This window comes from Hemiscyllium ocellatum, chromosome 1 (genome assembly GCF_020745735.1).
Source record: "Hemiscyllium ocellatum isolate sHemOce1 chromosome 1, sHemOce1.pat.X.cur, whole genome shotgun sequence".
NCBI classification, from domain to species: Eukaryota; Metazoa; Chordata; class Chondrichthyes; order Orectolobiformes; family Hemiscylliidae; genus Hemiscyllium; species Hemiscyllium ocellatum.
The window spans coordinates 129,657,683-129,685,211 of NC_083401.1; the positions used below are offsets into that span (position 1 = coordinate 129,657,683).

The window sequence follows — 27,529 nt, forward strand, 5'->3', positions numbered from 1 at the left end:
GCTTGGTCCCAGTCAGTTAAGACAGTGTCTAATCCATGGTCAGTTGGCCATTAGGGTCTTCCAGGGTCAGAGGTTCCGTATCACTGTGGTTTGGAGATTGGGCCATGGTCAGTCCTGCAGGACAGGTGCAATCAGTCTGGAGTTTCACACTAAGTCAGCTAGAAAACTGCATAGAGATCAGTCAGGAATTCCATCACATCAGTGGGACTGTCCATGTTAGGAGTGTTTGGGCCACAGTCAGTCCTAGGCAATAACTCAATGGGGAGTTATCAGAGGCCACTACTGTGGTAGGAAAGTTGGAGAAGTTAGTTGGAGGGATTGGAGGCAGCATACTGGAAAGCAAAGGGACAAGAAAGTGAAGAGGAGAATTACGCAACATACTAATGAGAGAAACAATAGCGCATTCGAGAATATGAGTAACAGTGGGAGACTTGGTCATCAATACCAACTAAACCGTACGGCCGGGGCTCAGATGACATAATTGACACTGGGAAGAGAGTAGTGGTGACTTCAGGATGGATATGGAACGACCAGTAAACCATGTGGCCCTGGTGGTAAGCCAGCAATAAGGCCAAGGAAGGGAATTGCATGTGCTCGGAAGTAAGAGCCAGATCAAGTATATGCTGTAATCAGATGTATTTGGAGCTGCTGTGTCATTACATTGCCAGTGAAGGGCAGTCTGGAATGCCAATGCTTGGCCAGATGTATGCCTGGGATTTAAAGATGGCACCAATGCCAGGGTGCCAGTCTGTTGCAGGATATCTGGTCGGACAGGGACTTCTTTCAGGTATGGCAAGATAGAAGAATTAGGTCAGACCAGCAGGAGGCAGGAGGAACACAGCAAGCCAGGCAGCATCAGGAAGTGGAGAAGTCAACATTTCGGCTATTAACCCTTCTTCAGGAATGAGAGTGGGTGTTTGGAGAGCTACAGATAAAGGGGATGTAGGGGGTGGGATGTTGGTGAGGTGGGAATAGGTGAACACGGGTAGAGGGTACGACCTGGTTGGTCGATGGGAGGACTGAATCCGATTGGTGGCTGAAAGGAAGGGGCAATAAGAGGAATGGAAAGGAGGGGGAGGGGCTGGGAAGGGAGTCAGGGATGGGAAGGGAGGTTATTTGAAATTGGAAAACTCAATCTTGAGTCCAGGCCGAAGATGAGGTGTTGTTCCTCCAATTTGCAGTCTGATTTGCTGTGGAGTAGGTCAAGAATGGTCATGTCAGAAAGGGAGTGGGAAGGGGAATTAAAATGGGTGGTGACTGTGAGGTCAGGTCGGCCCCGGTGGGCCCAGCTGAGATGCCAGTAGAATTAGGCTAGCATTGAATGAAAAGGGCACCATGGGGCATGGCAGGTAGTTAATGGCACAGATTTGATAAGATACAGTGAGAAGCTCTATTAGACCCCTTGAAGAGAAACCTTCTGTGAAACCAGATGAAACTGACACTTGGGTTTAAACTATACAATCTTATGACTCATCTTGGACAAGAATTAATTTTCAAACTTTGGCTTCTTTAGAAATTATTTTACAAACAACCTCATTAAGCAAATGAAGTATCATGCAGATATCTTAGTGTGTTTAATGTATGTGGATCTGAGAGAAATTTATGAACAAGAGAGTTCCTCTTCAAATGAATTTTTTAATTGAGTTGAAGTTGGTTGGATGTTACTGTCCTGTAATTAAATCTAAAGAATATCTTGGGATCCTTCACTGGACAAGCTACATTCTTTCCAAGCGAAACTGATTTGATTCTTCCAACAACAATAAGCACTGGAGAGGCTGTTCGATAACTAGAACTTCATTATTTCTCTTTGGGAGAGGGTCAACCATATCAAATATTTTAAAAGTATAGACAAACAATTGTTGCACATTTCCATTAATCTGCTCAGTGTGGATCTGGTCCTCACTGACTGAACTGGTCCTCACCCTGAAAAACTTCTCTTTCCAATCCTCCCACTTCCTCCAAACAACTAAAGGAGTTGCCATGGGCACCCGCATGGGCCCCAGCTATGCCTGTCTCTTCGTAGGATATGTGGAACAGTCCATCTTCCGCAACTACACTGGCACCACCCCCCACCTTTTCCTCCGTTACATCGATGACTGTATCGGCGCTGCCTCGTGCTCCCACGAGGAGGTTGAACAGTTCATCAACTTTACCAACACCTTCCATCCCGACCTCAAATTCACCTGGACTGTCTCAGACTCCTCCCTCCCCTTCCTAGACCTTTCCATTTCTATCTCGGGCGATCGAATCAACACAGACATCTACTATAAATGGACTGACTCCCACAGCTACCTGGACTACACCTCCTCCCACCCTGCCCCCTGTAAAAATGCCATCCCATATTCCCAATTCCTTCGTCTCCGCCGCATCTGCTCCCAGGAGGACCAGTTCCAATACCGTACAGCCCAGATGGCCTCCTTCTTCAAAGACCGCAGATTCCCCCCAGACGTGATCGACGATGCCCTCCACCGCATCTCCTCCACTTCCCGCTCCTCCGCTCTTGAGCCCCGCCCCTCCAACCGCCACCAGGACAGAACCCCACTGGTTCTCGCCTACCACCCCACCGACCTCCGTATACAGCGTATCATCCGCCATCATTTCCGCCACCTCCAAACGGACCCCACCACCAGGGATATATTTCCCTTCTCTCCCCTATCAGCGTTCCGCAAAGACCACTCCCTTCGTGACTCCCTCGTCAGGTCCACACCCCCCACCAACCCAACCTCCACTCCCGGCACCTTCCCCTGCAACCGCAGGAAATGCAAAACTTGCACCCACACCTCCTCCCTTACCTCTCTCCAAGGCCCCAAGGGATCCTTCCATATCCGCCACAAATTCACCTGCACCTCCACACACATCATCTATTGCATCCGCTGCACCCAATGTGGCCTCCTCTATATTGGGGAGATGGGCCGCCTACTTGCGGAACGCTTCAGGGAACACCTCTGGGACGCCTGGACCAACCAACCCAACCACCCAGTGGCTCAACACTTTAACTCTCCCTCCCACCCCACCAAGGACATGCAGGTCCTTGGACTCCTCCATCGCCAGAACATAACAACACGACGGTTGGAGGAAGAGCGCCTCATCTTCCGCCTGGGAACCCTCCAACCACAAGGGATGAACTCAGATTTCTCCAGTTTCCTCGTTTCCCCTCCCATCTTGTCTCAGTCGATTCCCTTGAACTCAGCACCGCCCTCCTAACCTGCAATTTTCTTCCTGACCTCTCCGCCCCCACCCCACTCCGGCCTATCACCCTCACCTTGACCTCCTTCCACCTATCACATCTCCATCGCCCCTCCCCCAAGTCCCTCCTCCCTACCTTTTATCTTAGCCTGCTGGACATACTTTCCTCATTCCTGATGAACGGCTTGTGCCCGAAACGTCGAATTTCCTATACCTTGGATGCTGCCTGACCTGCTGCGCTTTAACCAGCAACACATTTTCAGCTCCATATTTATGTTAGGTTTCTCTGTTGGCAAACTCCATCATGCAGCAAACAGGTACATATGCATGTAAATTCCATTTATATTACTGTATATTATGGTGTACAGGACCACACTGATACACAGAAATAAACCCCTGAACAGTAATCAAATAATTCATATCTCTGTCAGTTACTCCCATATTGAAGATTAAAATCAGACTAGCCATGAATTATTAAATGGCAGAGCAGGACCGAGAATTCAAATTGCTTACTCTTGCTCTTAGTTCCTACGTTCATAAACTCAATATTTAAACAAACTAAATTTAACACTGTCAATTAAAATAAAAATGAGGAAGAACTGAAGTGCCAATTTACAAACATTGATATATTCAGAACAGATGACAAGGCAGAATAGAGCAATACTGGGCTACAGCTCCAGGGAGGGGCATCTGATAGAGTACCCGATTAAATAGTTAGACATTGTTGCTTTTGCTGAAAGAGCAAACTGCCAACAGTGTGGTGAGGGCAAAAGGACATCTATGTCCTTAGATATCAAGAATTGGAAAAGAAACAAATGAGATTGATCAATTTGAATTGTTCCCTTTCTGGGACAGATGTTGATCAGCATTACATTTAGCAATTATTGCGTTTTAGCATCATCTGTTGTAGGACGTTGACAGAACACAGTTCACACCCAAATCAGTGAACCACAATGACCTTTAGGTATAAACTGTATCAAGGAGATAGTAAGAGAAGATATCTCTGGTCTCCTGCACACTTGAGTTTCAGTTCAATGTGATATGGCATCATTGTGACAGAGCTCCTTACCCATATTAAAGGTATGGCTAACTCTTTACTCCACACTCATGATTTAAAAGGTATTACTTGTCCAAACTTTCTGCAGTGAGTTTGATGGACAACTAGTGTGAAAATCCAGTAAGTTCTGAAAAATAACAGGAAAGCTAAGGATGAGGTGCTCTTTCTGCGTAGCAAACAACTGTGGAACATACATTGACCAGAAAGGTCGAGTGATTCACAACTCCTGAGCTGTATCTGAGATGTAAGTTGTATTGCTTAATCTTCTGAACTAGTTGGAAGATTGAACATTAATGACAGCATGTGGCTTTAGTTTTATATTATTAAGCAAAATAGTTCTGAAGAAAAATTGGCTGTAATTACGATGGTCTTCAGTAAAATGGCTATGCTATCACTACACTGTTTGAGCAGGAGATTCCTTGGGGTTGCTCCTGGTTCACCGACATTACTTCACCCTAGAGTTGACAGAAGATCATTTACAAGCGTAAATACAATTTCTTTTGGTGCATTTTTAATTCCCGGCCTGGCGTGTCAGCCTCCCGGCCTGGTGTGTCGGCCTCCCTGGCCTGGCATGTCAGCCTCTCGGCCTGGCGTGTCGGCCTCCCGGCCTGGCGTGTCGGCCTCCCTGGCCTGGCATGTTGGCCTCCAGGCCTGGCTGGCAATCTCTCAGCCCAGCATGGTGATCATTCGACGGTTTGTGGCAGTCTCTTGGCTCAACGTGGATTTCCAGTCTCAAGGTGATTCATTGAAGCAGAGCCCCACACCTTGACTAAGCACTTAAGTAGGACTGTAATGTTTGAACTTTCAGCATTATTTCTTCATTTTCTACTTAAAACAAAGAGGGCTTGCAATATGTAAGTTTTAATCTTATTTCGTATGTTTTACGCTGTACTATAATTATTGCAATGTTTAACTTTTAACTTTATACTTCCTTTCTATTGTGTTCTTAAGACTCTGTACCTAGGTACTTGTACCTAAGATGGTGCCCTGTGTGGAGACATTACACAGTTTTCACTGTACTCTTGTACTTTTGTACTCAAGTACATGTAATAATTTTACAAAACTTTAAAACAACACTGGCTCTGCGGAATCAGCACTAAGGATTTTCCTAACCCAAATGTCGGGAGAAAAATTAAAGACCCCATATTCAACAAGCATGAATAATCTAAAGCAAACAGCAAATTCTGGAAATATAGAACAGCTCCATTATATTCTTAGAAAAGAATAGAGATGTATTTAGGGTAGAAACTTTGTTCCAGTGTTTCTTGCAATGCATGGGTCACTGTAATAAAAATGGAAACTGCTGGAGAAACTCAGCAGGTCTGGCAGCATTTGTGGGAAGAAAACAGATTTAATATTTCAAGTCCAGTGACTCATCATTTTCATTTCTAATGAAGAGTCACTGGACTCAAAACGTTAACTCTGCCTTCTTCCTGCAGATGTTTCCAGACTTGCTGAGTTTCCCCAGCAAAACAGTTTTTGTTCCAGACGTCTGGCATCCACAGTTCTGTGTTTGATTTTATTGTCTGGGTCCCTGATCTCCCATTTAAATATGTGCTGCAATTACTGAGTTGGAATGTCTCCCTTGAAGCTTCCTGGAACCAAATGGCTCTACATCAAATATTAATATTTTCTTTTGCTTTACAGGATATAACGGAAGATCTGTTGTGTATTTGCACAGTATCGTTGCCATGTTTCATTTCAAATTGTCAGAACATATAGATCTTTTAAAATCAGCCTTCAGCCCTCAAACTCACTCACTGCCCCCACTAACCAAACCACTCCCACCCCCTCTCATTCTTTGAAATGACACATTACAAATAGAATTCAAATTTTAAAGACAGATGTATTTGATCCTCTTTTATGTGTACAGTTTTGTATATTAATCTTACAGTTATCAAAGGATGATCAAGTAAATATATCAACACTCATGGAATTAATCCAGTCTTCACACAAATAATTAAATGAATTCATATTCATACAATATCACAGTACAGGAAACTATGCTGCTTTTTGTGCCATTGTTATTTGTGAAATTTGGTCTCAATATTCTGTGCTTTCCCCAAACATCTAACTTTCCAATAGTTATTTACTTCCCTGTAGAAAATAGTTTCCATTCCAGCAGGAGCGTTTTGTATTCCAACAACCTCTTGTAAAGGTAAACATTTGTTAGTCTCTAGTCACTAATTTCTCTAATAGTAAAACAAAGGTTTTCCTATTTATCCTGTAATAATTCTAATCATGACAGAGCTCTCCTCCTTCTTGTTCTACTGAAAGGAGTTGTGTCTTTTCGATTCTTTCCTCAAATGTAAACTGCCTTGATCCTGGAATTATCACATCCATGGCCTTGCCATCCTTCCTCAACTATGCCATGCCAAACCAAATAAAATATCCTAACTGATCTAATGAATAATTTGCATAGGCTGCAGTAAAAAGTGTTCATTACATAATATACATAAAACTCTGTTCAAGTTAACTCAACTTGGTCAATTTATTGGTCAATCAGTATTCACAAATACAACATTAAGGAAATGTGCAGTGATCTTTGTTATCTGCAATAATGTGGAGTCCTCTGATGAACAGTTAAAATGGGTAAGGAACTTAAAGTTTCAAAAGTTTGGCCTTACCCCTGTAGGTGAGTCATAGAGTTCTGAGATGTACTGTTCCAGGTTGAATCATTTCACAAGGTCAAAAGTAATAACTGAAAGCTAGGAGAACATTTGTCTCATGGAAGTCCTGGCAGATATTAAAAGTACCATTTTTCTTTGGGTTTAGTAACACAATGTGATAACTTTGTTCTTTTAATAGATGAGAGTGTTCTTTAAGATATAGTTCAGAAAATCAGAAAGCTGGTTAAGCAGCATAGCGGAGAACTTGCATTTTTATTGGATTCAGTTATGGGTATTATTTATATAATTATTTGGCACAATATTTGAGTATTCTTGAAGGAATGTAAATATTTTTGTACTGCATCATATTTAATACTGAACAGCACTAAATATTAACTAAAGCCTAAGTTGGTATTAATATCTGTAGGGGAAATCATAATCTCATATAAACATTGATAAAATTATACCGTTGAGATAAGATGTTAATTAAGCATGAATCCTATGTGTCATGAAGAATGAAATCTGCATTCCTGAGGTTTCTGTTTCAAGCTGTTCTTCTGATATCTATTTGTTTTCATCAACTTCAGCAAATAATTTCTCCAGGAACTGAAATATTTAAAATATAACATATGAACCACAGTGAATATTTACATGTACACATTATGACAAAGCCAAACCACATACACGACATATTTATTTTTCAAATCCCCCTATCTTCATAATTTTAGGCAGTCTTCATTTCAAGGCTAACACTTGATAGCAGTTATTTCTCTTCTTGATGGGCCAGACTCAAATATATGTTAAAACAACTGAGTTCAAGACAATGACACTAGCTATTCCAAATGTCATCTGGTGAATTGACAATCACTCATTTTAGTTCAAAATGTCAGCTATTTTGTAGTTGTTCCAGTCCCAAAATATACTTTTGCAAATCCTTAAATGGGTTTATATGCTGGCAACATAAATGTCACTTTATCGTTTCAAGGCTCAGCTGACAATGTCAGCCAGTACAATCAGGCCATTGGACAGACTGTTCTGGATTTACTTTCTTAAGCAGAGAATAGATATGTGCTTCACATCTTTCATAGATGCCATGCAAATGAAAATGGCACTTCCAAAAGGCATCCTATTTAACAATGCTAATTCACAATAATACTAATGCCACAGCTATATAAAATATATGCTGTTAAATATTGTGACCCCTGAAGTAGAGCAGATTTGGCCAGAGAGGTGGGGACGTGCTGGAGCAGCTTGTTCACTTTGGTTCACTGGGGTTTCATCCCAGTTGTTGTTAGGTCTTTAACCCTCACCCCTCACACTCATTCACCACTCACACCAAACACCACATCCACCGTGGCCCCATACATACTCGATGACATGCTCTATTATGGACAGTGTGGGCACCATATTGTAGGAAAGATGCAAATACAGAAGCAATTTATGAGGATGGTTCCAGGGATGAGAAACTTCATCCATGAGAATGGACTGAAGAAGTTGGGTCTGTCCTCCCTGGAGGGAAGAAGGTTAAGAGGAATTCTGATTGAGGTATCAAAATGAGCGACTTGTCAGAGTAGAAAGGGAGAAGCTGTTTCTACTTGTAAAAACAAAACAAGAACGAGAGGGCATAGATTTATAGTGATGTGTAAATGAAGCAAGAGTGAGGAGAGAAAAAGCATTTTTTATGTAGTGAATTATTAGGGTATGTCATGTACTGCATGGAATCTGATGGAGATAGGTTCAATTGAACCTTTCAAGATGGATTTGGATAGTGATGGTATGCAGGGATTTGGGGAGAAGGCAGGAGATTGGCACTAGATGATACAGATGGTGCAGGCATGTTCTGCACCATAATAATTCTATGTCGTCTGCATGGTCAATTACCTGGTGTGTAAGATGGGAAGACTTTGGGAAGATTGGAGATTAAAAAATAGACATCAAACAGTCTTTCAATCCTAAACATTTAATTATGAAAAAAAAACTTCCATTCATAAATCTATTTCAAGCTTTAAAATCTCTCGTGGTTAATCTCTTATACAAACAAACAAAAAAACTTCTAGTCAGTCTGCACTTCAAATTCTTTCATGGCCTTGCTAAGCTGTCAGTCAAACTGGGAAATCAGAACCTTGTGCAGAAATAATTATAGCTTCTGAAGCCAAGCAGTCATAATGACATGAAAGCCCTCATGGAACCGTTAGTTCACAGTTATCTTGAAACTGTACAACTAGAGGTTTGGATTCCCCTCCTGTGTGAATATTCCTCCTCCCTTTCCCCTAATGTCAAAAATGTAATCTGTCAGAAGTAGAGCTGGGAGTTCTCCATTTGGGTCCCAGGCACCAATATTAAAGGTCCAAAGATTCTGTCCGACACCATAAAAAATTCAGCTCCGAGCAACCTTAGTGTCGTCGTCATACCTTTGTGTAAATTTGTCCAATGGAAAGAACTAATGTCCATATTTGCTTGTCATACTTTCACAAACGTGCCTTTAAGGCTATCCAGAAGTCAATTTCAACTCTCTCCCATTTCCTCTAACCGTCAAAACACCATCATGTCGAAATTTCCTCTGATCCTGCTCTGCTGTTCACAGATCTTACTAAAGTGCAATACAATTGGCAAGCACTTTCATATTTTTAATATTGAAATAAGCAATCCTGGGTGACTCATACTCTCTAATTGCCATAAGCAGCTTTTGACCTGTATTTTCTCACTTATTTGTCACATCTCACTTGGCCTTAGATTTCACTCCTTTGGTTTTATTCATCTGACCCTGCACTCCTTCCCACTTTACCTTCTGCCTTGGAAGGACTTCTTAATTTTTCTTAAATATCTGGTCAGCTACATGTTTTTAAACATGTACCAACTATTGCATTTCACACTGACAGTCAATATTTCATAAAGACATAAAACACATCAGCACTTGCTGGCAATAATCAGTTCAGATCAGGCCCCCTTTCCCCTCAGGATAGCTGCTCCTCATTGTTTCATGTGGGTCTTCAGCTTTACACAATTACCAACTCCTTTCTCTGATATTGGGCAAGATATGAACTGAACTCTGTTGTTAATAGATTTTATCCTGACAATGTTTATTGTAGGAGGAACCTCCCATCAGCACAGAAGTTCCTGCTGATAGTAAACAGCATATGCACAAAAAGATAAAGATTCAAGTTTTCTAATATATGTCAAAAAATCATGCAGCAACTTGCATTTTCTGTACGTGTCACAATTATTTCCTGTCAGTCTTTAATCATCTTGCTTCAGATGTCACAATCAAATATATCTCCTAACCCAGTAACATCAATACCACAAAAGATACTGTTAAAAATCACACAACACCAGGTTATAGTCCAACAGGTTTAATTGGAAGCACACTAGCTTTCGGAGCGACGCTCCTTCATCTGGTGATTTGTGGAGGGCTCGATCGTAACACAGAATTTATAGCAAAAATTTACAGTGTGATGTAACTGAAATTATACATTGAAAAATTGATTGTCTGTTAAGCCTTTCGTCTGTTAGAATACAGTGATAGTTTCACTTCTTTCATGTGTAAATCACAAAACCCTTCTTTTAAAAGTTGCATTCTCAGGTTAGCTGTTAATGATGGTGATAGCTAGACAATATGTTGAATGTGTTAGCCCCCTGTGTTCTCTGTCTATGACCTGATGTTTAGATTGATTCTAATCTAATAAGTGAGATAACAGTGTTTTACATAAATTCATGCAGTTTTTGAGCTCAGAGTTCTACATGAATGTATGCAGCTTTTGAGCAGAGTGCAATGTAACTCTGCAATACAAATTCACCCCACAAAATATATCTGTGCACGTGGGTCTTTGTCTGTCTGTGTGTGTCTGTCTATCTGTCTGGGGTGGGGGTTGTGAGTGTGAGAAAGTGTGTGTGTGTCTATAAGGGTGTGTGTGGGTGTCTGTGTGCTCGTCTGTGTGTACCTGTGTCCGTGTGTATGTATGTAGGAATATCTGTGTGTGTGTACTGCAATGGTGATCACCTGTAATGTGACATGAACCCAAGGTCCCAGTTGAGGCCCTCCCTATGGGTACCAAACTTAGCTATCGGCCCCTGCTCAGCCACTTTCCTCTACTGCCTGTCCCGAAGTCCACCTTGGAGGATGGTCACCCGAAGGTCCGAGGCTGAATGTCCTGGACCACTGAAGTGTTCCCCAACTGGGAGGGAACCCTCCTGTCTGTTGATTGTTGTGCGGTGCCCAATCATCCGTTGTCGTAGCCTTTGCTCAGTTTCCCCAATGTACCATGCCTCAGGGCATCCTTGCCTGCAACGTATAAGATAGACAACGTTGGCTGAGTCACATGAGTACCTGCCATGTACAAGGTGGGAGGTGTTCTCACGCATAATGGTGGTATCTATGTCCACACTCTGACACGTCTTGCAGCGCCTATCGAGATAGGGTTGTATGGAGTTGTCCTGAGAGCCGGGCAGCTTGCTACGAACAATGATCTGTTTGAGGTTTGGCGGTTATTTAAAGGCAAGTAGTGGAGGTGTGGGGAAGGTCTTGGCGAGGTGCTCATCCTCATTGATAATGTGTTGCAGGTCACGAAGAAACAACCGCCCAACCTCAAACAGATCGTTGTTCGTAGCAAACTGCCCGGCTTTCAGGACAACTCCATACAACCCTGTCACGGTGGACGCTGCAAGACGTGTCAGTTTGTGGACATATATACCACCATTACGCGTGGGGACACCTCCCACCTTGTACATGGCAGGTACTCATGTGACTCAGCCAACGTTGTCTATCTTATACGTTGCAGGCAAGGATGCTCGGAGACATGGTACATTGGGGAAACCAAGCAAAGGCTACGACAACGGATGAATGGGCACTGCACAACAATCAACAGACAGGAGGGTTCCCTCCCAGTTGGGGAACACTTCAGTGATCCAGGACATTCAGCCTCGGACCTTCGGGTGACCATCCTCCAAGGTGGACTTCGGGACAGGCAGCAGAGAAAAGTGGCCGAGCAGAGGCCGATAGCTAAGTTCGGTACCCATAGGGAGGGCCTCAACCGGGACCTTGGGTTCATGTCACACTACAGATGATCACCATTGCACCACACACACACACACACAAAGACCCACATGCACACATATATTTCATGTGGTGAATTTATATTGCAGAGTTACATTGCACTCTACTCAAAAACTGCATATATTCATGTAGAACTCTGAGCTCAAAAACTGCAGGAATTTATTTAAAACACTGTTATCTCACTTATTAGATTAGAATCAATCTAAACATCAGGTCATAGACAGAGAACACAGGGGGCTAACACCTTCAACATATTGTCTTGCTATCACCATTGTTAGCAGCTAACCTGAGAATGCAACTTTAAAAAGAAGGGTTTTGTGATTTACACATGAAAGAAGTGAAACTATCACTGTATTCTAACAGACGAAAGGCTTAACAGACAATCAATTTTTCAATGTATAATTTCAGTTACATCACACTGCAAGTTTTTGCTATTCTGTGTGTTAGGAATGAGCCCTCCACAATCACCTGATGAAGGAGCGTTGTTCCGAAGGCTAGTGTACTTCCAATTAAACCTGTTGGCCTATAACCTGGTGTTGTGTGATTTTTAACTCTGTACACCCCAGTCCAACACCGGCATTTCCAAATCATGACAAAAGATACTATTAGTCTGTAAGATGTGAAAAAAATGCAGCAAACCTCCGATGTATCATTCCAGTGTCATAAATATTTAAAGTAATGACAGAGGAATGGGCACTTATTTCATGTGAGGTCAAGTAGATAGTTTTGTTGAAGAAAGTTTGTAAATTCACATGAAGCTATAAATTTACAAGCACCTGACAGTCTGCGAACTTCTCTCAATTAATGTGAGAATTAGTGCTTGAAATTAGTGTGTGATTGACCTTAAATATATTTATTTACAAAAATTCGACTCTGTATCCTTAACGGATGTGGATAGCTAATGAAGGTTCACCTGAATAGAGTATAAGTACAAATAACTTTCTACATTTAAGTAGATTTAGGAGGTAATTCAATGACTTTGGAGAGCATAGAGTTTGCTGGTGGGATATTGTTTGCAAAGGCAGTGCAGTTCAGTTTTGGTTCTTTTGGGGAGTGAAATGATTACAGGATAATTAAAAATAACAAAGGGTTGCATCTGAAGCAAAAGCACTGCTTACGATATTGACTGACAGAACAGCAAGAAGGCAAGGTGGGTGGAGACCAAGGTGAGTGATCAACAGTTTAGTTGGAATAGAATAGATGAAATAGGAATTAAGACTCAGCAACAAAATGAGCTTAAAGGAAATAATGACAAGAGACCGAAATGATGTTCAAGAAGGATACAACTTAAGGACTAAGATGGTGGGAGCATTGTGGAGTTTGGCCAGGTGAGTTTTTGGAAGGGAAATATGTCAGAGGACGGTCTTGATCTTATTGGCAAAGAAATTCATCATCTCCCCCTCACACTCATGATGGAGGTTATGGTGGAGGGGACACAGAATGGAAAGCACTTTAAGAAAACAGTTTGCATGAAGCTGGGAGGAACTTTTCCATTTGTTATTTTAAAAAAAGGTAACATTGCTCAAGTCTCAATCCCTCATTAGAAAGAGAGAAACGACTGCTAGAGAAATTAACCACTCTCTCAAGTGAGGGGAGAGGTTGAGAAACCAGGACCTTCATGGTAACGTCTGCTAGGGCAGTGATTGGACACACACAGCTGACATCACTGCATTGCAATACAGCCATCTGAGCTAACCAATCCCTTATAATGTTCAATTATGCAGTCACGAAGGACCAATTGCAATTGATCTCAAAGAGAACAAATTTCATTTCAGAACTATTTGTCAGGAGCATGAAAAGCAAAAAATTTAGTCCATCGTGACACTAACATATGGTTTGTAATGTGATTTATTTAGATTTACTGAGTCTCTGCTAAATCTAATGTTAATAACTGATAGCAGGATTGGAAAACACTTACATTCCCCAGCTTCTGCTCACTTGCATTTGGAATATAATTCAGCAAAAAAAATAGAAAAAAATTGCAACATGTTCCTATGGTTCCACAGTCCAATAACATTAAATTAATACTTAAGATTAAGGTGCTGAAAAGCAATGTAATTGTCAGACCAGCAATGAAACCTAGTTTTAAGAATACGTTCAGAACAAGAAAATAAATGAAAATTGTCACATGCATTTTGTAGAAAACCTCTGGAAGACTTAGAAAACACTTTAGATGAGAAGATAATCATCAAAGCCTTTTGTCTGTGTGTTGCAGTATTATACTGAAGAGTTATTTTTTTTGTGAACTACACTTTTTATTGGACTGACTTCAAATATCAGGCAGAATGATTGAATTTACAATTTTTCTCCACCTGTGCAAGATGCTATATATTTGTACGTTGTTAAATTTATATTTACCTCTGGTTTCCTACATCCTAAATCCTCTATGTATTTCTTGAAAGATATTGTTGCTTGAAGTCCTCTTATTTCTTCATCCTTCACAGAAAACAATAAATTAGAAAGGAGACCGATCTGATTGCTGATCACCACACTCCTATTTTCCCACTTGCTTCTTCCTTCCACGGTTCTCATCTATCCTCCAAATATTACCATTGCCCAACAGAGTCAACACATCCAAGTACCCAATGCTATGGCACAGAAAAGGATGTTCTAGCAACTGTTTCCTACCTACTTTCCGATGCAGGTAATTAACCATATTTTACAAAGGATCAATGGCATCTCTCTCCATTTAAGAGACAGTGTGTTATTTCTGAAGTTCTCAAATTTTCACGGGGATTAGACAACTAGGGTCACAAGTTCTGAGGTAGCAGTGGTGGCTATGCAATGGACACTCAAATTTGACAATCCTGGGATTAGTTGCAAAGCTCCTTTTGAGAGCAAAATGTGTTTTTTTCCTGTGGGCCCCCGAGGCCTGATTGCTGGCAAGAGACCCTGCAAAGTGTTAGGTATCTTGAAGCTGTACTTTATTGTGCAAGTATCACTGTTGTTTGAACAGCTACATTGTGCGGCAACTCTACCCCAACCAGTCTGCCACCAGATATTATTCTGTGAAGTCTTAGCAAATAAGTCTTGCATCATAATGTCAACCTTGACTTTGTGTTCAAGTCCTGAGGCGGAATCTTCTGGCTCTATCTGGAGCTTTAAGAAGAGTGGGCCAGGAACTAGGTTGGTGGGTGGTAAGCATAAATTCTATTGAGAGACGTTTTGAGACGTTTTGCACCTTAATAGGTTAGGGACCAGCATTCTGGCAGGCAGGTTTGCTACTGCAACACAGCTACATTTAAACTAAGTAGCGGGGGGGGGGGGGGGATGGAGGGAAAAACTGGATGTTTACAAAGGAAATTGAAGGGAAAGTTACAACAAGAAAAGTCAAGAAAGACAACTGTATCAGTGAGGCAGAAAACTTGGAAAGGGATGATGCTGTCAGGTTGAGTGAAATAAGGGTTGATGGGAAGGGTGAGAGCAGTAACAAATTAAAAATACTATATATGAATGCACAAAGCAGTAGACATAAGATGGATGAGCTTGAGGCTCTTTTGGAAATTGGCAGATACGATATTGTGGGGATAACTGATACGTGGCTTCAAGTGGACAGAGCCTGGGAAATGAATATTCAAGGCTACACGTGCTATCGTAAGGACAGACTGACGGGCAGAGGGGGTGGGGTGGCCTTTTTGGTAAGGGATGATGTTCAGTCCCTTGCATGGGGGGACCTAGAGTCAGGGGATGTAGAGTCAGTGTGGATAGAGCTGCGAAATACTAAAGGTAAAAAGACCCTCTTGGGAGTCATCTACAGGCCCCCAAACAGTAGTCTGGATGTCAGATGTAAGATCTATCAGGAGCTGAAATTGGCTGGTCGCAAAGATGTTAAAACAGTTCTTATGGGGGATTTTAACATGCAGGTAGACTGGGAGAATCAGGATGGTATTGGACCTTAAGAAAGAGACTTTGTGGAGTGCCTCTGAGATGGATTCTTAGAACAGCTGGTGCTGGAGCCGTCCAGGGAGAAGGCAGTTCTGGGTCTGGTATTGTGTAATGAACCAGAATTGGTCAGAGACCTCGAAGTGAAGGAGACATTGGGAAGTAGTGACCATAATACATTAAGCTTCAATCTGCAATTTGAGAGGGAGAGGGTACAGTCGGAAGTGACAGTACGTCTGTTGAAGAAAGGGAACTATGGAGCTATGAGGGAGGAGCTGGCCAAATTTCAATATTACAATACATTAGCAGGGATGACCGTGGAGGAACAATGGCGGATATTTCTGTGTATAATGCAGAAGTTGCAGGATCAGTTCATTCCTAAAAGGAAGAAAGATCCTAGGAGGAGGCAGGGGTGGCCGTGGCTGACGAGGGAAGTTAAGAAACATATAAAGTTAAAAGAGAAAAAGTATAACATAGCAAAGATAAGTGGGAAAACTGAGGACTGGGAAGCTTTTAAAGAGCAACAGAGGATTACTAAGAAGGAAAACGCAGAGGAAAAATGAGGTACAAAGGTAAACTGGCCAAAAATATAAAGGAGGATAGTAAAAGCTTTTTTAAGTATGCGCAAGGCAAAAAAATGGTTAGGACTAAAATTGGGCCCTTGAAGACAGAAACAGGGGAATATATTACGGGGAACAAAGAAATGGCATAAGAATTAAATGGGTACTTCAGATCTGTGTTCACTGGGGAAGACACAAGCAATCTCCCTGAGGTAACAGTGGCTGAAGGACCTGAACTTAAGGGAATCTATATTTGCCAGAATTTGGTGTTGAAGAGACTGTTAGGTCTGAAGGTTGATAAGTTTCCGGGGCCTAATGGTCTACATCCCAGGGTACTGAAGGAGATGGCTCGGGAAATCATGGATGCATTGGTGATTATTTTCCAGAGTTTGATAGATTCGGGGTCAGTTCCTGAGGATTGGAGGGTGGCTAATGTTATACCGCTTTTTAAGAAAGGTGGGAGAGAGAAAGCAGGAAATTATAGACCAGTTAGTCTGACCTCAGTGGTGGGAAAGATGCTGGAGTCTATTATAAAGGATGAAATTACGGCACATCTGGATAGTAGTAACATGATAGGACAGAGTCAGCACGGATTTATGAAGGGGAAATCATGCTTGACTAATCTTCTTGAATTTTTTGAGGATGTAATTCTGAAGATGGACGAGGGAGATCCAGTAGATGTAGTGTACTTGGACTTTCAGAAAGCTTTTGATAAAGTCCCACACAGGAGGTTAGTGAGTAAACTTAGGGTACATGGTATTGGGGGCAAAGTACTAAATTGGATGGAAAATTGGTTGGCTGATAGGAAACAAAGGGTAGTGATAAACGGCTCCATTTCAGAATGGCAGGCAGTGACCAGTGGGGTACCACAGAGATCAGTGCTGGGACTGCAGCTTTTTACAATATATATTAATGGTACAGAAGATGATATTAGTAATAATATTAGCAAATTTGCTGATGATACTAAGCTGGGTGGCAGGCTAAATGTGAGGAGGATGTTTGGAGATTACAGGGTGACCTGGACAAGTTAGGTGAGTGGGCAGATGCAGTTTAATGTGGATAAATGTATGGTGGCAAGAACAGAAAGGCAGATTACGACCAAAATGGAATCAATTTAGGTAAAGGGGCAGTACAGAGAGATCTGGATGTTCTTGTACACCAGTCAATGAAGGTAAGCATGCAGGTACAGCAGGTAGTGAAGAAGGCTAATAGCATGCTGGCCTTCATAACAAGAGGAATTGAATATAGAAGCAAAGAGGTGCTTCTGCAGCTGTACAGGGCCCTGGTGAGACCACACCTGGAGTACTGTGTGCAGTTCTGGTCTCCAAATTTGAGGAAAGACATTCTGGCTATTGAGGGAGTGCACCGTAGGTTCACAAGGTCAATTCCTGGATTGGCGGGATTACCTTATACTGAAAGACTGGAACGACTGGGCTTGTATACCTTTGAGTTTAGAAGACTGAGAGGGGATCTGATTGAGACATATAAGATTATGGGTGAGTGCCGAACCAGAGGACACAGCTTAAAAATACGGGGTAGACCATTTAGGACAGAGATGAGGAGAAACTTCTTCACCCAGAGTGGTGGCTGTGTGGAATGCTCTGCCCCAGAGGGCAGTGGAGGCCCAGTCTCTGGATTCATTTAAGAAAGAGTTGGATAGAGCTCTCAAAGATAGTGGAATCAAGGGTTATGGAGATAAGGCAGGAAGAGGATACTAATTAGGAATGAACAGCCATGATCATATTGAATGGTGGTGCAGGCTCGAAGGGCTGAATGGCCTCCTCCTGCACCTATTGTCTATGTCTATTGTCTATTTACAATCACAATCTTGCTCTTTATCAGCTTTCAAGCAAAGGCCTCTCAGAGAATTACAGTCCAAATGGGAAGGACTCCAAGTCTGTTTGCTCATGTTCCTGCACAGCCCAAACACACTTATCACAGGCAATCAATCAAAACTACCTCACAGGCACTCAGTGAAGGAATTAATACTGAAGGGAATCACTCACTACAGAATTAAGATTACATTCCCTACAGTGTGGAAACAGGCCCATCACCCAACCAGTCCACACCGACCCTCTGAAGAGTAACCCACGCAGACCCATTCCCCTCTGCACCTAACACTATGGGCAATTTAGCATGGCCACTTCCCCTGACCTGCATATCTTTGTGACTGTGGGAGGAAACCAGAGCACCTGGAGGAAACCCATGCAGACACGGAGAGAATGTGCAAACTCTACACAGATCATTGCCCGAGGCTGGAATCGAACCTGGGATCCTGGTGCTGAGAGGCAGCAGTGGTAACCACTGAGCCACCGTGCCACCCCTAAGTCACATAAATTCTTGCAGCACCATACACCAACATTCCAACTAACCCCAGTCATTCATTAACCTTTTGACAAGAAGGGCACTCAAGAATCACCATTCTCAAGGAAAACAAGATTCCACCTCTGGCATGGGACTTCCACACAGAACTGTTTGATAAAAATCAAGAGTGCTTCCAACTGAGCTAGGATAGATATTCATTAAACAGCAGCCTGGAGTAACAGCCTCCATGGGCACAGAAATGGGCGGCACGGTGGCACAGTGGTTAGCACTGCTGCCTCACAGCGCCTGAGACCCGGGTTCAATTCCCGACTCAGGCGACAGACTGTGTGGAGTTTGCACGTTCTCCCCGTGTCTGCGTGGGTTTCCTCTGGGTGCTCCGGTTTCCTCCCACAGTCCAAAGATGTGCGGGTCAGGTGAATTGGCCATGCTAAATTGCCCGTAGTGTTAGGTAAGGGGTAAATGTAGGGGTATGGGTGGGTGGCGCTTCGGCGAGTCGGTGTGGACTTGTTGGGCCGAAGGGCCTGTTTCCACACTGTAAGTAATCTAATCTAATTAAGAAATGAATGCTAACACTTGTGATAATATTAAAATGTATTTGCATTATGTCTTTCTATTCCATGTGCAAACCAGACCATACATTTACAAACCAAACTGTTGAATTTTGAAACCTTGATGTAAAATAGAGCTGAGACAGTGACATGTTCAAGGTTAGTGTTTCCACATTAGCACCCTTTACATCCATTATGATCACCAACTAAATATAGTTTATTATCATTCATTGACAATTCTCTTTTAGTTTTCTTTTTTAATAGCCTTTCTATAGAAACAGACTCTGGATGGAGATCCAGGCTAAATCAATAATATTCTATCATATCATTAATACCTTGAACAATGTAAAGGTTAGGTTGCTGTTAGTTCCCTGTGTGTGGTGTGTGTGCCTGGGAAATCTGTGACGTATTTATCCCAAAGCCATTTTTTGTAGTTGTTCCAGGAAAGCCTAATGGTTAATACGAAACAGAGAGAACTCCTGAAGTTGATTGGATAGAATAGTATAGAAATGTTGTCACAGAGAAAGGGAACACTCTTCCTGTTGTACCTATTTGTTATTTCTTGAGCTCCTCAGCTAGTCCCACAATTAAGTTTGTAATATTACTAATTCAGTTTGTTTTTATCTTCATGTAGGCTGCCATCACTGTAGGTTTCTGCCTATTGGATTCCTCTTTTAAATGGCACGGTGGGGGGAAGCTGGTTGCACAGTCACTTTCAATGCCATTAAGATCACTGACAGCAGGTGCACTGCAGTCATTTGAACTTGACTTGCTGGAGTTTCTATTTCTTCACAGAGATGGCAATCTCTCTTGTTGGGAGTGCTCTATCTAGTGGCCAGTCTCTGAATTGGCAAATTTCACCCTCTCTTTTCCCAAACAGGTTAAGGGCAAATTTTACTCGAATTAAACAGACATCAGTGTACTGATCACCAGCTTTACATCTGTCCTGCACTGGAAATGAAAATCAGACAACATGTACAATGGCTGCTGATTTGCTAATACCTGTTTTACACTGTTACAAAATCAAAGTTACTCCTATTTACTTGAGTTCAAATCTGTTTTAAGTCTGGAATATGTACAAACCCTTACAAGAGTTCATGTTCCACTAATAAAGCTACAGAACTACTATCTACAATTCTTGTTTGACTCAAACAACAGCCGTTGTTTTCTGATGTGAATACATGAATAGAAATTCAGTCTGTCAACATAAACACAGCTGTGCACTTTTTAAAAATCTTACAAGGTATGAAGGATTTTGACAACATGGTAAAGTGCTAACTAAATGCAAGTCTCATTTAATTTAATTCAACTCAATTCATGACTGTAGTAACTGTCCTGTATGTGGTTCCTGCATCTGATCACTATTGAGTGATCCTAATGTAAAATGTGAACATAATATCCTCCATGGTCAGTTAGGTTCCTGACATTCTCTATCTAAGTCAGATGTAAAATGTTGTCCCTTAGACAAGCCACCAGTGGATGGTATCCATTACACTGTTATCCAGCATGAGTCAGTTGTTTCTAGAGGGTTGCATTAATGTGTAATCAAGCTAATTCACACACTCAAGTTCCTAATATTGCCAAAATGTAAAAGGCAATACTTCCATCAATAAAATGCCCAACAATCAGTACTCTCTTGTAAGTATCATTTAATATATTTTGGATATGTGTTTATCTGTTCATTCACAAGACAGTCACATGTTAGGAAGTTAAATTCGAGGAGATTGTTACTAGAAAATGGTAAGTAAATCAGACAATTAAAAGCAATTAAATGTCGTGAGAAAAACAATCACAAATAGAAGTTATGAATTGACATTATCAGAGTTTCCCTTTTATTTCTGTTTGCTATTCCCACCTTCTGCCTGCAGTAGTAAGGAAGTTAGTTTCTATTGGAAGACTATGCTCCTTAAATTGGTGGAAGTAGGAATACTAAACTGATACCTGCTAAAGGCACACCACACAAGAAAGGAATGAGTTTACTCACTCAATTGGATGATTTGGTTATTCATTTGCAAAAGTAAAGATTATAAATTAGTACCTTCTCTCCAGCTCCTTCAGGTAAAATTACTTTGTCTTTCTCAGCCACAAAATTGGGATCAACCAGAGGTTCATCAGCTCTTCTTTTTGTCCATGTCTTTGGGTCCAAATACCAGGCTCCATATATATATTTATCCCCATATGGCTGGGTGGATTCCTACCATAATATCAACACAATGCTACTTCACTTAGCTTTCATTTTATGTCCATGTGAAAAATTGCATATGAAAATTCACTTTGAATACGTTGCTTATTCATTAAAAATGAAGTAAATAATAACAATTTAGTTAAAATACACTCTAACAGAAATCTAACTTTAATTAAAGTATGTATTAAAGTGAATCCAATCTGAGCACGTATTCTCATTGATACATCAGTTCCCGTTTAAAGTTCTTTTGGAGATAAGCAAAAGTAAGTTCGAAAACTAATTTGTCCTGCATCAGAGTGACTGCTGCCTTTTCCTTGAATACAGCCAGCAGTAATACTGACACAAGGTATGATCGCATTATTTAATACATGATTTACTTCCATCAAAATTCCTTGAGAGCAGATTTCATCAAAGATCAGCTCATCAAATACGCCTGGTTTAGTAACTCAGTGCTCCTAAATAGTCTGCTTTCTTAAGTCAGCCATACCAAGTATGGCTTCTAAACAGGATAACAAAGACATGCAGGTTATCTATAAATTGTAAATGCAAATTAATTTATACTCTAATTCCTTACTTAGTATACAAAATCAACAATTACACAGAAACGTAACACAAAACAAAATATACCAATTGTCTTAGTACAAAATATTTCCCAGGTCTCTTAGAATACCATATTTACTTTGCCCCTGTCAGATTGTGAGGAATATTGAGGCTTTGGTAAAACTACCAAAAAAGGACAGAAACTTGATTCTCAGTTTCGAGCACCTTAGCTACCAAGATAGTTTCAAACAGCAAGGCTTATATATATTAAAGAATAGTCAACTCAAAGTTAATTTGATTTAAGTTCTGTAAATTAATAGATTATTAGGTAGTGCATTAATGTGGTCAAATAGTTCAACCAGGACAATCAGGGAAGATAAGGAATCAGGCTTATATATTTATAGAATCATAGAGTCATATTTGAACTGAATTAAGCTGAAATTTACAAAGACACAAGTTTCTGGAGAAACTTAGCAGGTCTAGCAAAATCTGTGGAGAAAAGTCAGAGTTAATGTTTCAGGTTACTGGACTCAAAACATTAACTCTCCTTTCTCTCCATAGATGCTGCCAGACCTGCTGAGTTTCTCCAGAAATTTACGTTTTTTTGTCAGATTTCCAGCATCTGTAGTTCTATGTTTTATTTAAGCTGGATGTCAGGTGGTTCTTCGGTTCCTTGTAAGTAGCAGAGCTGTGGAACATGTGGTCCGTTTGTTTGGAGAACATTAATTCATTGCATATTTTCAAAAAGAGCAGGACAGCTTTCTTGTTGTATCAGTGAATGTTCCATACAAGAGGTACATATCCTGTATAGGTCAATGATATCTTGGACTAGTTTTGAACTCCCAAACGGTTAGAGAAGGACTACTTGTATATTTTATCTTAAAAGGCCTGGAGTTTTATCTAATTTTTCACATCTCCAGGGGTTTCTATGGCTCTGGGTAGGTAGTAAGTGTCTATTTTGTGGACTCAAAAGAATTATAGCTAATGTGTATGTGACAGATTAGATAAACAAACCAGTCTTTTTCTGCCATGATTTTCTAATGTTCTTTTCCACTTCTATTTCAACATATATTTCTTATGTTTGTTAGGAGAATACGTCTACCAGGAGGTACCTCCCATGCAACCTGATGCAAACGTTCAGGTTGGGAGCCCCACATTTGACTGGATTGAATATTGTATACTATCAATTCATCTGGTGTTGCCCAAGAAGGACAAACATTAATCTTTGTCTTAGAATACTGATTGAGTCACTACATACATTCCAGAACTTGTGGCAATAACTACAAAACAGAAATCAAATAGAGTCATAGAGATGTGCAGCACGGAAACAGACCCTTTGGACCAACCTGTCCATGCCGACTAGATATCCCAATCCAATCTAGCCCCACTTGCCAGCACCCAGCACATATCCCTCCAAAACCTTCCTACTCGTTTACACATCCAAATGCCCTTTAAATGCTGGAAGACTTTTTTTTTCCCTGAGGACTCTCAAGATTTCTCAAGAAAATATTGTGTTTATTGTGGCTACTATTTCACTGTCACTAACTCCTCTATTGGTGAGATGCAGCCATCGTGTCTGTATGTCTGTTGACCTACAGGGTCTTTGCAATCTTGGCAGCAGAATTAGAAAAAATCATCAAACCAACTCCCCATTAAACTTATTGCCACGTCACACAAGGGAAGCTTAAAGTTCAGAAGTACCACAGTATTTAAACTGGCTCAAGCCAACAGCCCTAAGATGGCAACAAAAACTGTTCCTTATAGAAGGGCTTATGCCCGAAACGTCGATTCTCCTTCTCCTTTGATGCTACCTGACCTGCTGCGCTTTTCCAGCAACACAATTTTAAGCTCTGATCCCCAGCACCTGCAGTCCTCACTTTCTCCTAGTAACTAACACACACTTCATTAATATAAACACAGTAATTTGCAAGGAATTCATGACATGTGACTTTAAGTTTTCCTGGTTCCAAGTTAGTTAGGTATCAGTTCGTTGTCAGGCTGCCCTCCCATTCCACTTTGCAGCCACTGGCCTCTCCCATTCTGAGCTCACCTGGAAGATGTCCACTTCTACCAGCCTCACCCTGCAAACTGGCTCCGTCCACCAACGATCCCTGGCCTTGCTCTGCACATTCACTCACCAGCTCCCTCCCTCTCCACCCCTGGCCATCATCTGTAAATTCATTCCCCCCAACTAGCTTCACCCCTGCAGATTCACATCCCCTGACCTATTGCCACCACCTCCACACCCCCTCCTACTGCAACCAAAATACAAACTAGGAACTTAAGTAGGTCCTCTGAGACTGATTCAATATAATCATGGCTGATCCTCTATCTGGATGCCATATTCCAGCTTTCTCCCATGTCCGTTGATGGCCTTCAATATCTAAAAAATTAACATTATCTTTCTTGAATATACTCAGTGACACAGCTTCCACAGACTTTCGTGATAAACTAATGCCATAAGTTGATCACCCTCTGAGTGAAGAAATGTTTCCTTATCTGAGTCCTAAATGGGTTAACCCATGTCATAGAATCATAGAACCACTACATTGCAGAAAGAGGCATTCGGCCCAAGGAGTCCACACTGAAGAGCATCCCATCCAGTCACGGCCACCAGGCCAATCCACCTAACCTACACACCATGAGACTGTGCACCTGGTTCGGGACTCGCCAACCAAGGAAAACATCTTCCCTGCATCTGGTCTGTCCAGCCCTGTGAGAATGTTATATATTACAATCAGATTCCCTCTTATCTTTCTAAACTCTCGTCAATACAGGTTCAATTGACTCTCACACGACAGTCCTGCTAATCCCCAGTATCAGCCCAGAGAATCTTTGCTGCGATCCCTCTATGACAAATATCCTGTCTTAATTTGGGAGACCAAAACTGTACACAGTACTTCAGGTGTGGTCTCACAAAAGCCCTGCATAATTGCAGTATGAAACTCTCCTGAACTCAAATCCTCTTACAATAAAGGTCATCACACCACCCGCCTTCCTAAATGCTTGCTGCAGCTGCCTGTTCACTTTCATTGCTTGGTGTACACTGACACCCAGATTCTTTTGGAGATCTACAATTCCAATCAATTCCATTAAATAATACTTCGCTTTTCTGTTTCTCAGACTGAAGTTTACAACTTCATATTTAACCACATTGTACTGCATCTGCCATGTGTTTGCCCACACAAGCAAATTGTTTGGATCGTTCTGAAGCCTCCTTTGATCATCCTCACAACGTAATCCCACCTCGTTTCCCAGCAAACTTGGAAATAGTACATGTGGTTCTCTCAAGAAGTCATTTAAATATGTATATTTTTGTATATCATGAATTACTGGGGCCCAAGCAATGATCCATGCGGTAGTCCACTAATCACTGCCTGTCACCCAGATAAAGACCCATTTATTCCCACTCTTTGTTTCTGACCTATTGACCAGTTCTCAGTTCATGCCAGTATATTATCCTCAATCCCATGTGTTTTAATATTACCCACGAGTCTCTTATGTAGGGTCTTATTAAAAGCCTTCTCAAATCCAAAAACACCATATCCACAGGTTCTCCCTTTTATATTCGATTAGTTACATTCTCAAGAAAATTCAAGTAGATTAGTTAACCATGATTTCACTTTCATAAACCCACAATGACTTTGTTTATTCCCATTAATGCTTTCCATGTGTTCTGTTATCAAATCTTTTATAAGACTCTTGCTTTTTCTCCACTGATAACAAGAGTCCAAAGGCAGTATGTTCCTGTTAGTGTGAAGAACAAGGCTGGTGGGTGCAGGGATGACTAGAGAAATTGAGGCTTTGGTCAAGAACAAGAAGGAGGCATATGGTAGGTATAGGCAGCTGGGATTGAGCAAATCCCTTGGGGAGTGTAAAGGCAGTATGAGTATACTCAGGAGGGAAATCAGGAGGGCAAAAAGGGGACATGCAGTAGCTTTGGCAAATAGGATTAAGGAAAATCCAAAGAGACTCAACAAATACATTAAGGGTAAAAGAGTAATTAGGGAGAGAACAGGGCCCCTTAAAGATTAACAAGACCAAATATGTATGGAACTGCAGGAAATGGTGAGATACTAACAAGTATTTCATATCAGTATTTATTCTCCAGAAGGGTATGGAAGCTGGAGAACTTGGATAAATAAATAGTGATAACTTAAAAAGTGTCCATAATATAGATGGGGAAGTGCCGGATGTCTTAAAATGCATAAAGGTGGATAAATCCCTAGGGCCTGATCAAGTGTATCCTAGGACTTTGTGGGAAGCTAGAGAAGAGATTGCTGGGCCCCTTGGTGAGATAATTGTATCATCAATAGCCAGGGGAGAGGGGCCAGAAGACCAGAGGCTAATGTGTTGTGACTATTTAAGAAAGGTGGTAAGGAAAAGCCAGGGAACTATAGGCCAGTGAGCCTGATTTCAGTGGTGTGTAATTATTGGAGGGATTCTGAAGGATAGGATTTAAATGTATTTGGAAGAGCAAGAACTGATTAGGGTTAGTCAACATTACCTTGTGTGTGGGAAATAGTGTCTCACTAATTTGATTGAGTTTTTTGTGAATAAGTGACAAAGACGATTGATTAAGGCAGAGCGGTAGATGTTGTTTACATGGATTTCAGTAAGGTGTTCATCAAGGTTCTGCATGGTAGACTGGTTAGCAAGGTTAGATCACATGGAATTCAGGGAGACCTAGCCATTTGAATACAAAGTTGTCTTGAAGGTAGGAGACAGAGGGTGGTGGTAGAAGATTGATTTCAGACTGGAGACCTGTGACCAGTGGTGTGCCACAAGGATTGGTGCTGGGTCCAGTGACTTTTTCTCATTTATATAAATGATTTGGATGAGAATATAGACAGCATGGTTTGAGGATGACACCAAAATTGGTAGCATTGTAGACAGTGAAGAAGGTTTTCTAAGATTACAAACTGATCTTGATCAAATGGGTCAACGGGCTGAAAAATGGCAGATGGAGTTCAATCTGGATAAATGCAATATATTGCATTTTGATTCAACAAACAAAGATAGGACCTTTACAATTAATGGTAGGGCCTGACAAAGTATTATAGAACAGAGGGATCTAGGGGTACAGGTACATAATGTTTTGAAGTTTGCATCAGATGTAGACAACGCAGTTAAAAAGCATTTGACATGCTCGACTTCATAGCTCAGTCCTTTGAGTATAGAAGTTGGGAAGTCATGTTGAGGTTGTACAGGTCATTGGTGAGATCTCTTCTGGAATACTGTGCCCACTTCTGGTCACCCAGAAAGAGGATATATCAAGCTGGAGAGATTTACCAGGATATTGCCAGGTATGGAAAGTTTGTGTTATAAAGGAATGCTGGATAGGCTGGGAGTTTTTTTTACCAGAGTATAAGAGATTGAGAGGCGATCTGATAGAAGTTTATAAAATAATGAGAGGTATAGATTAGATTAGATTCCCTGCAGTATGGAAACAGACCCTTCAGCCCAACAAGTCCACACCGACCCTCTGAAGAGTAACCCACCCAGACCCATTTCCCTCTGACTAATGTACCTTACACTATGGACAATTTAGCAAGGCCAATTCACCTGACCTGCATATCTTTGGACT

General features: G+C 41.4%; 1 protein-coding gene across 1 annotated transcript in view; it reads right to left on the bottom strand.

Annotated features, from left to right (window-relative positions):
- Positions 1–7,357: 7,357 nt before the first annotated feature.
- The window catches only part of zgc:158260 (uncharacterized protein LOC571389 homolog), a 47,254-nt gene continuing 27,082 nt past the window's right edge, over positions 7,358–27,529 (bottom strand). The window contains exons 6-8 of the mRNA XM_060831946.1: positions 21,256–21,411; positions 14,261–14,338; positions 7,358–7,458 (exon numbers count right to left, since the gene is read on the bottom strand). Coding sequence (XP_060687929.1) covers positions 7,417–7,458; positions 14,261–14,338; positions 21,256–21,411 — 276 coding nt within the window. The 3' untranslated portion in view covers positions 7,358–7,416. The remainder of the gene's footprint in view (positions 7,459–14,260; positions 14,339–21,255; positions 21,412–27,529) is intronic.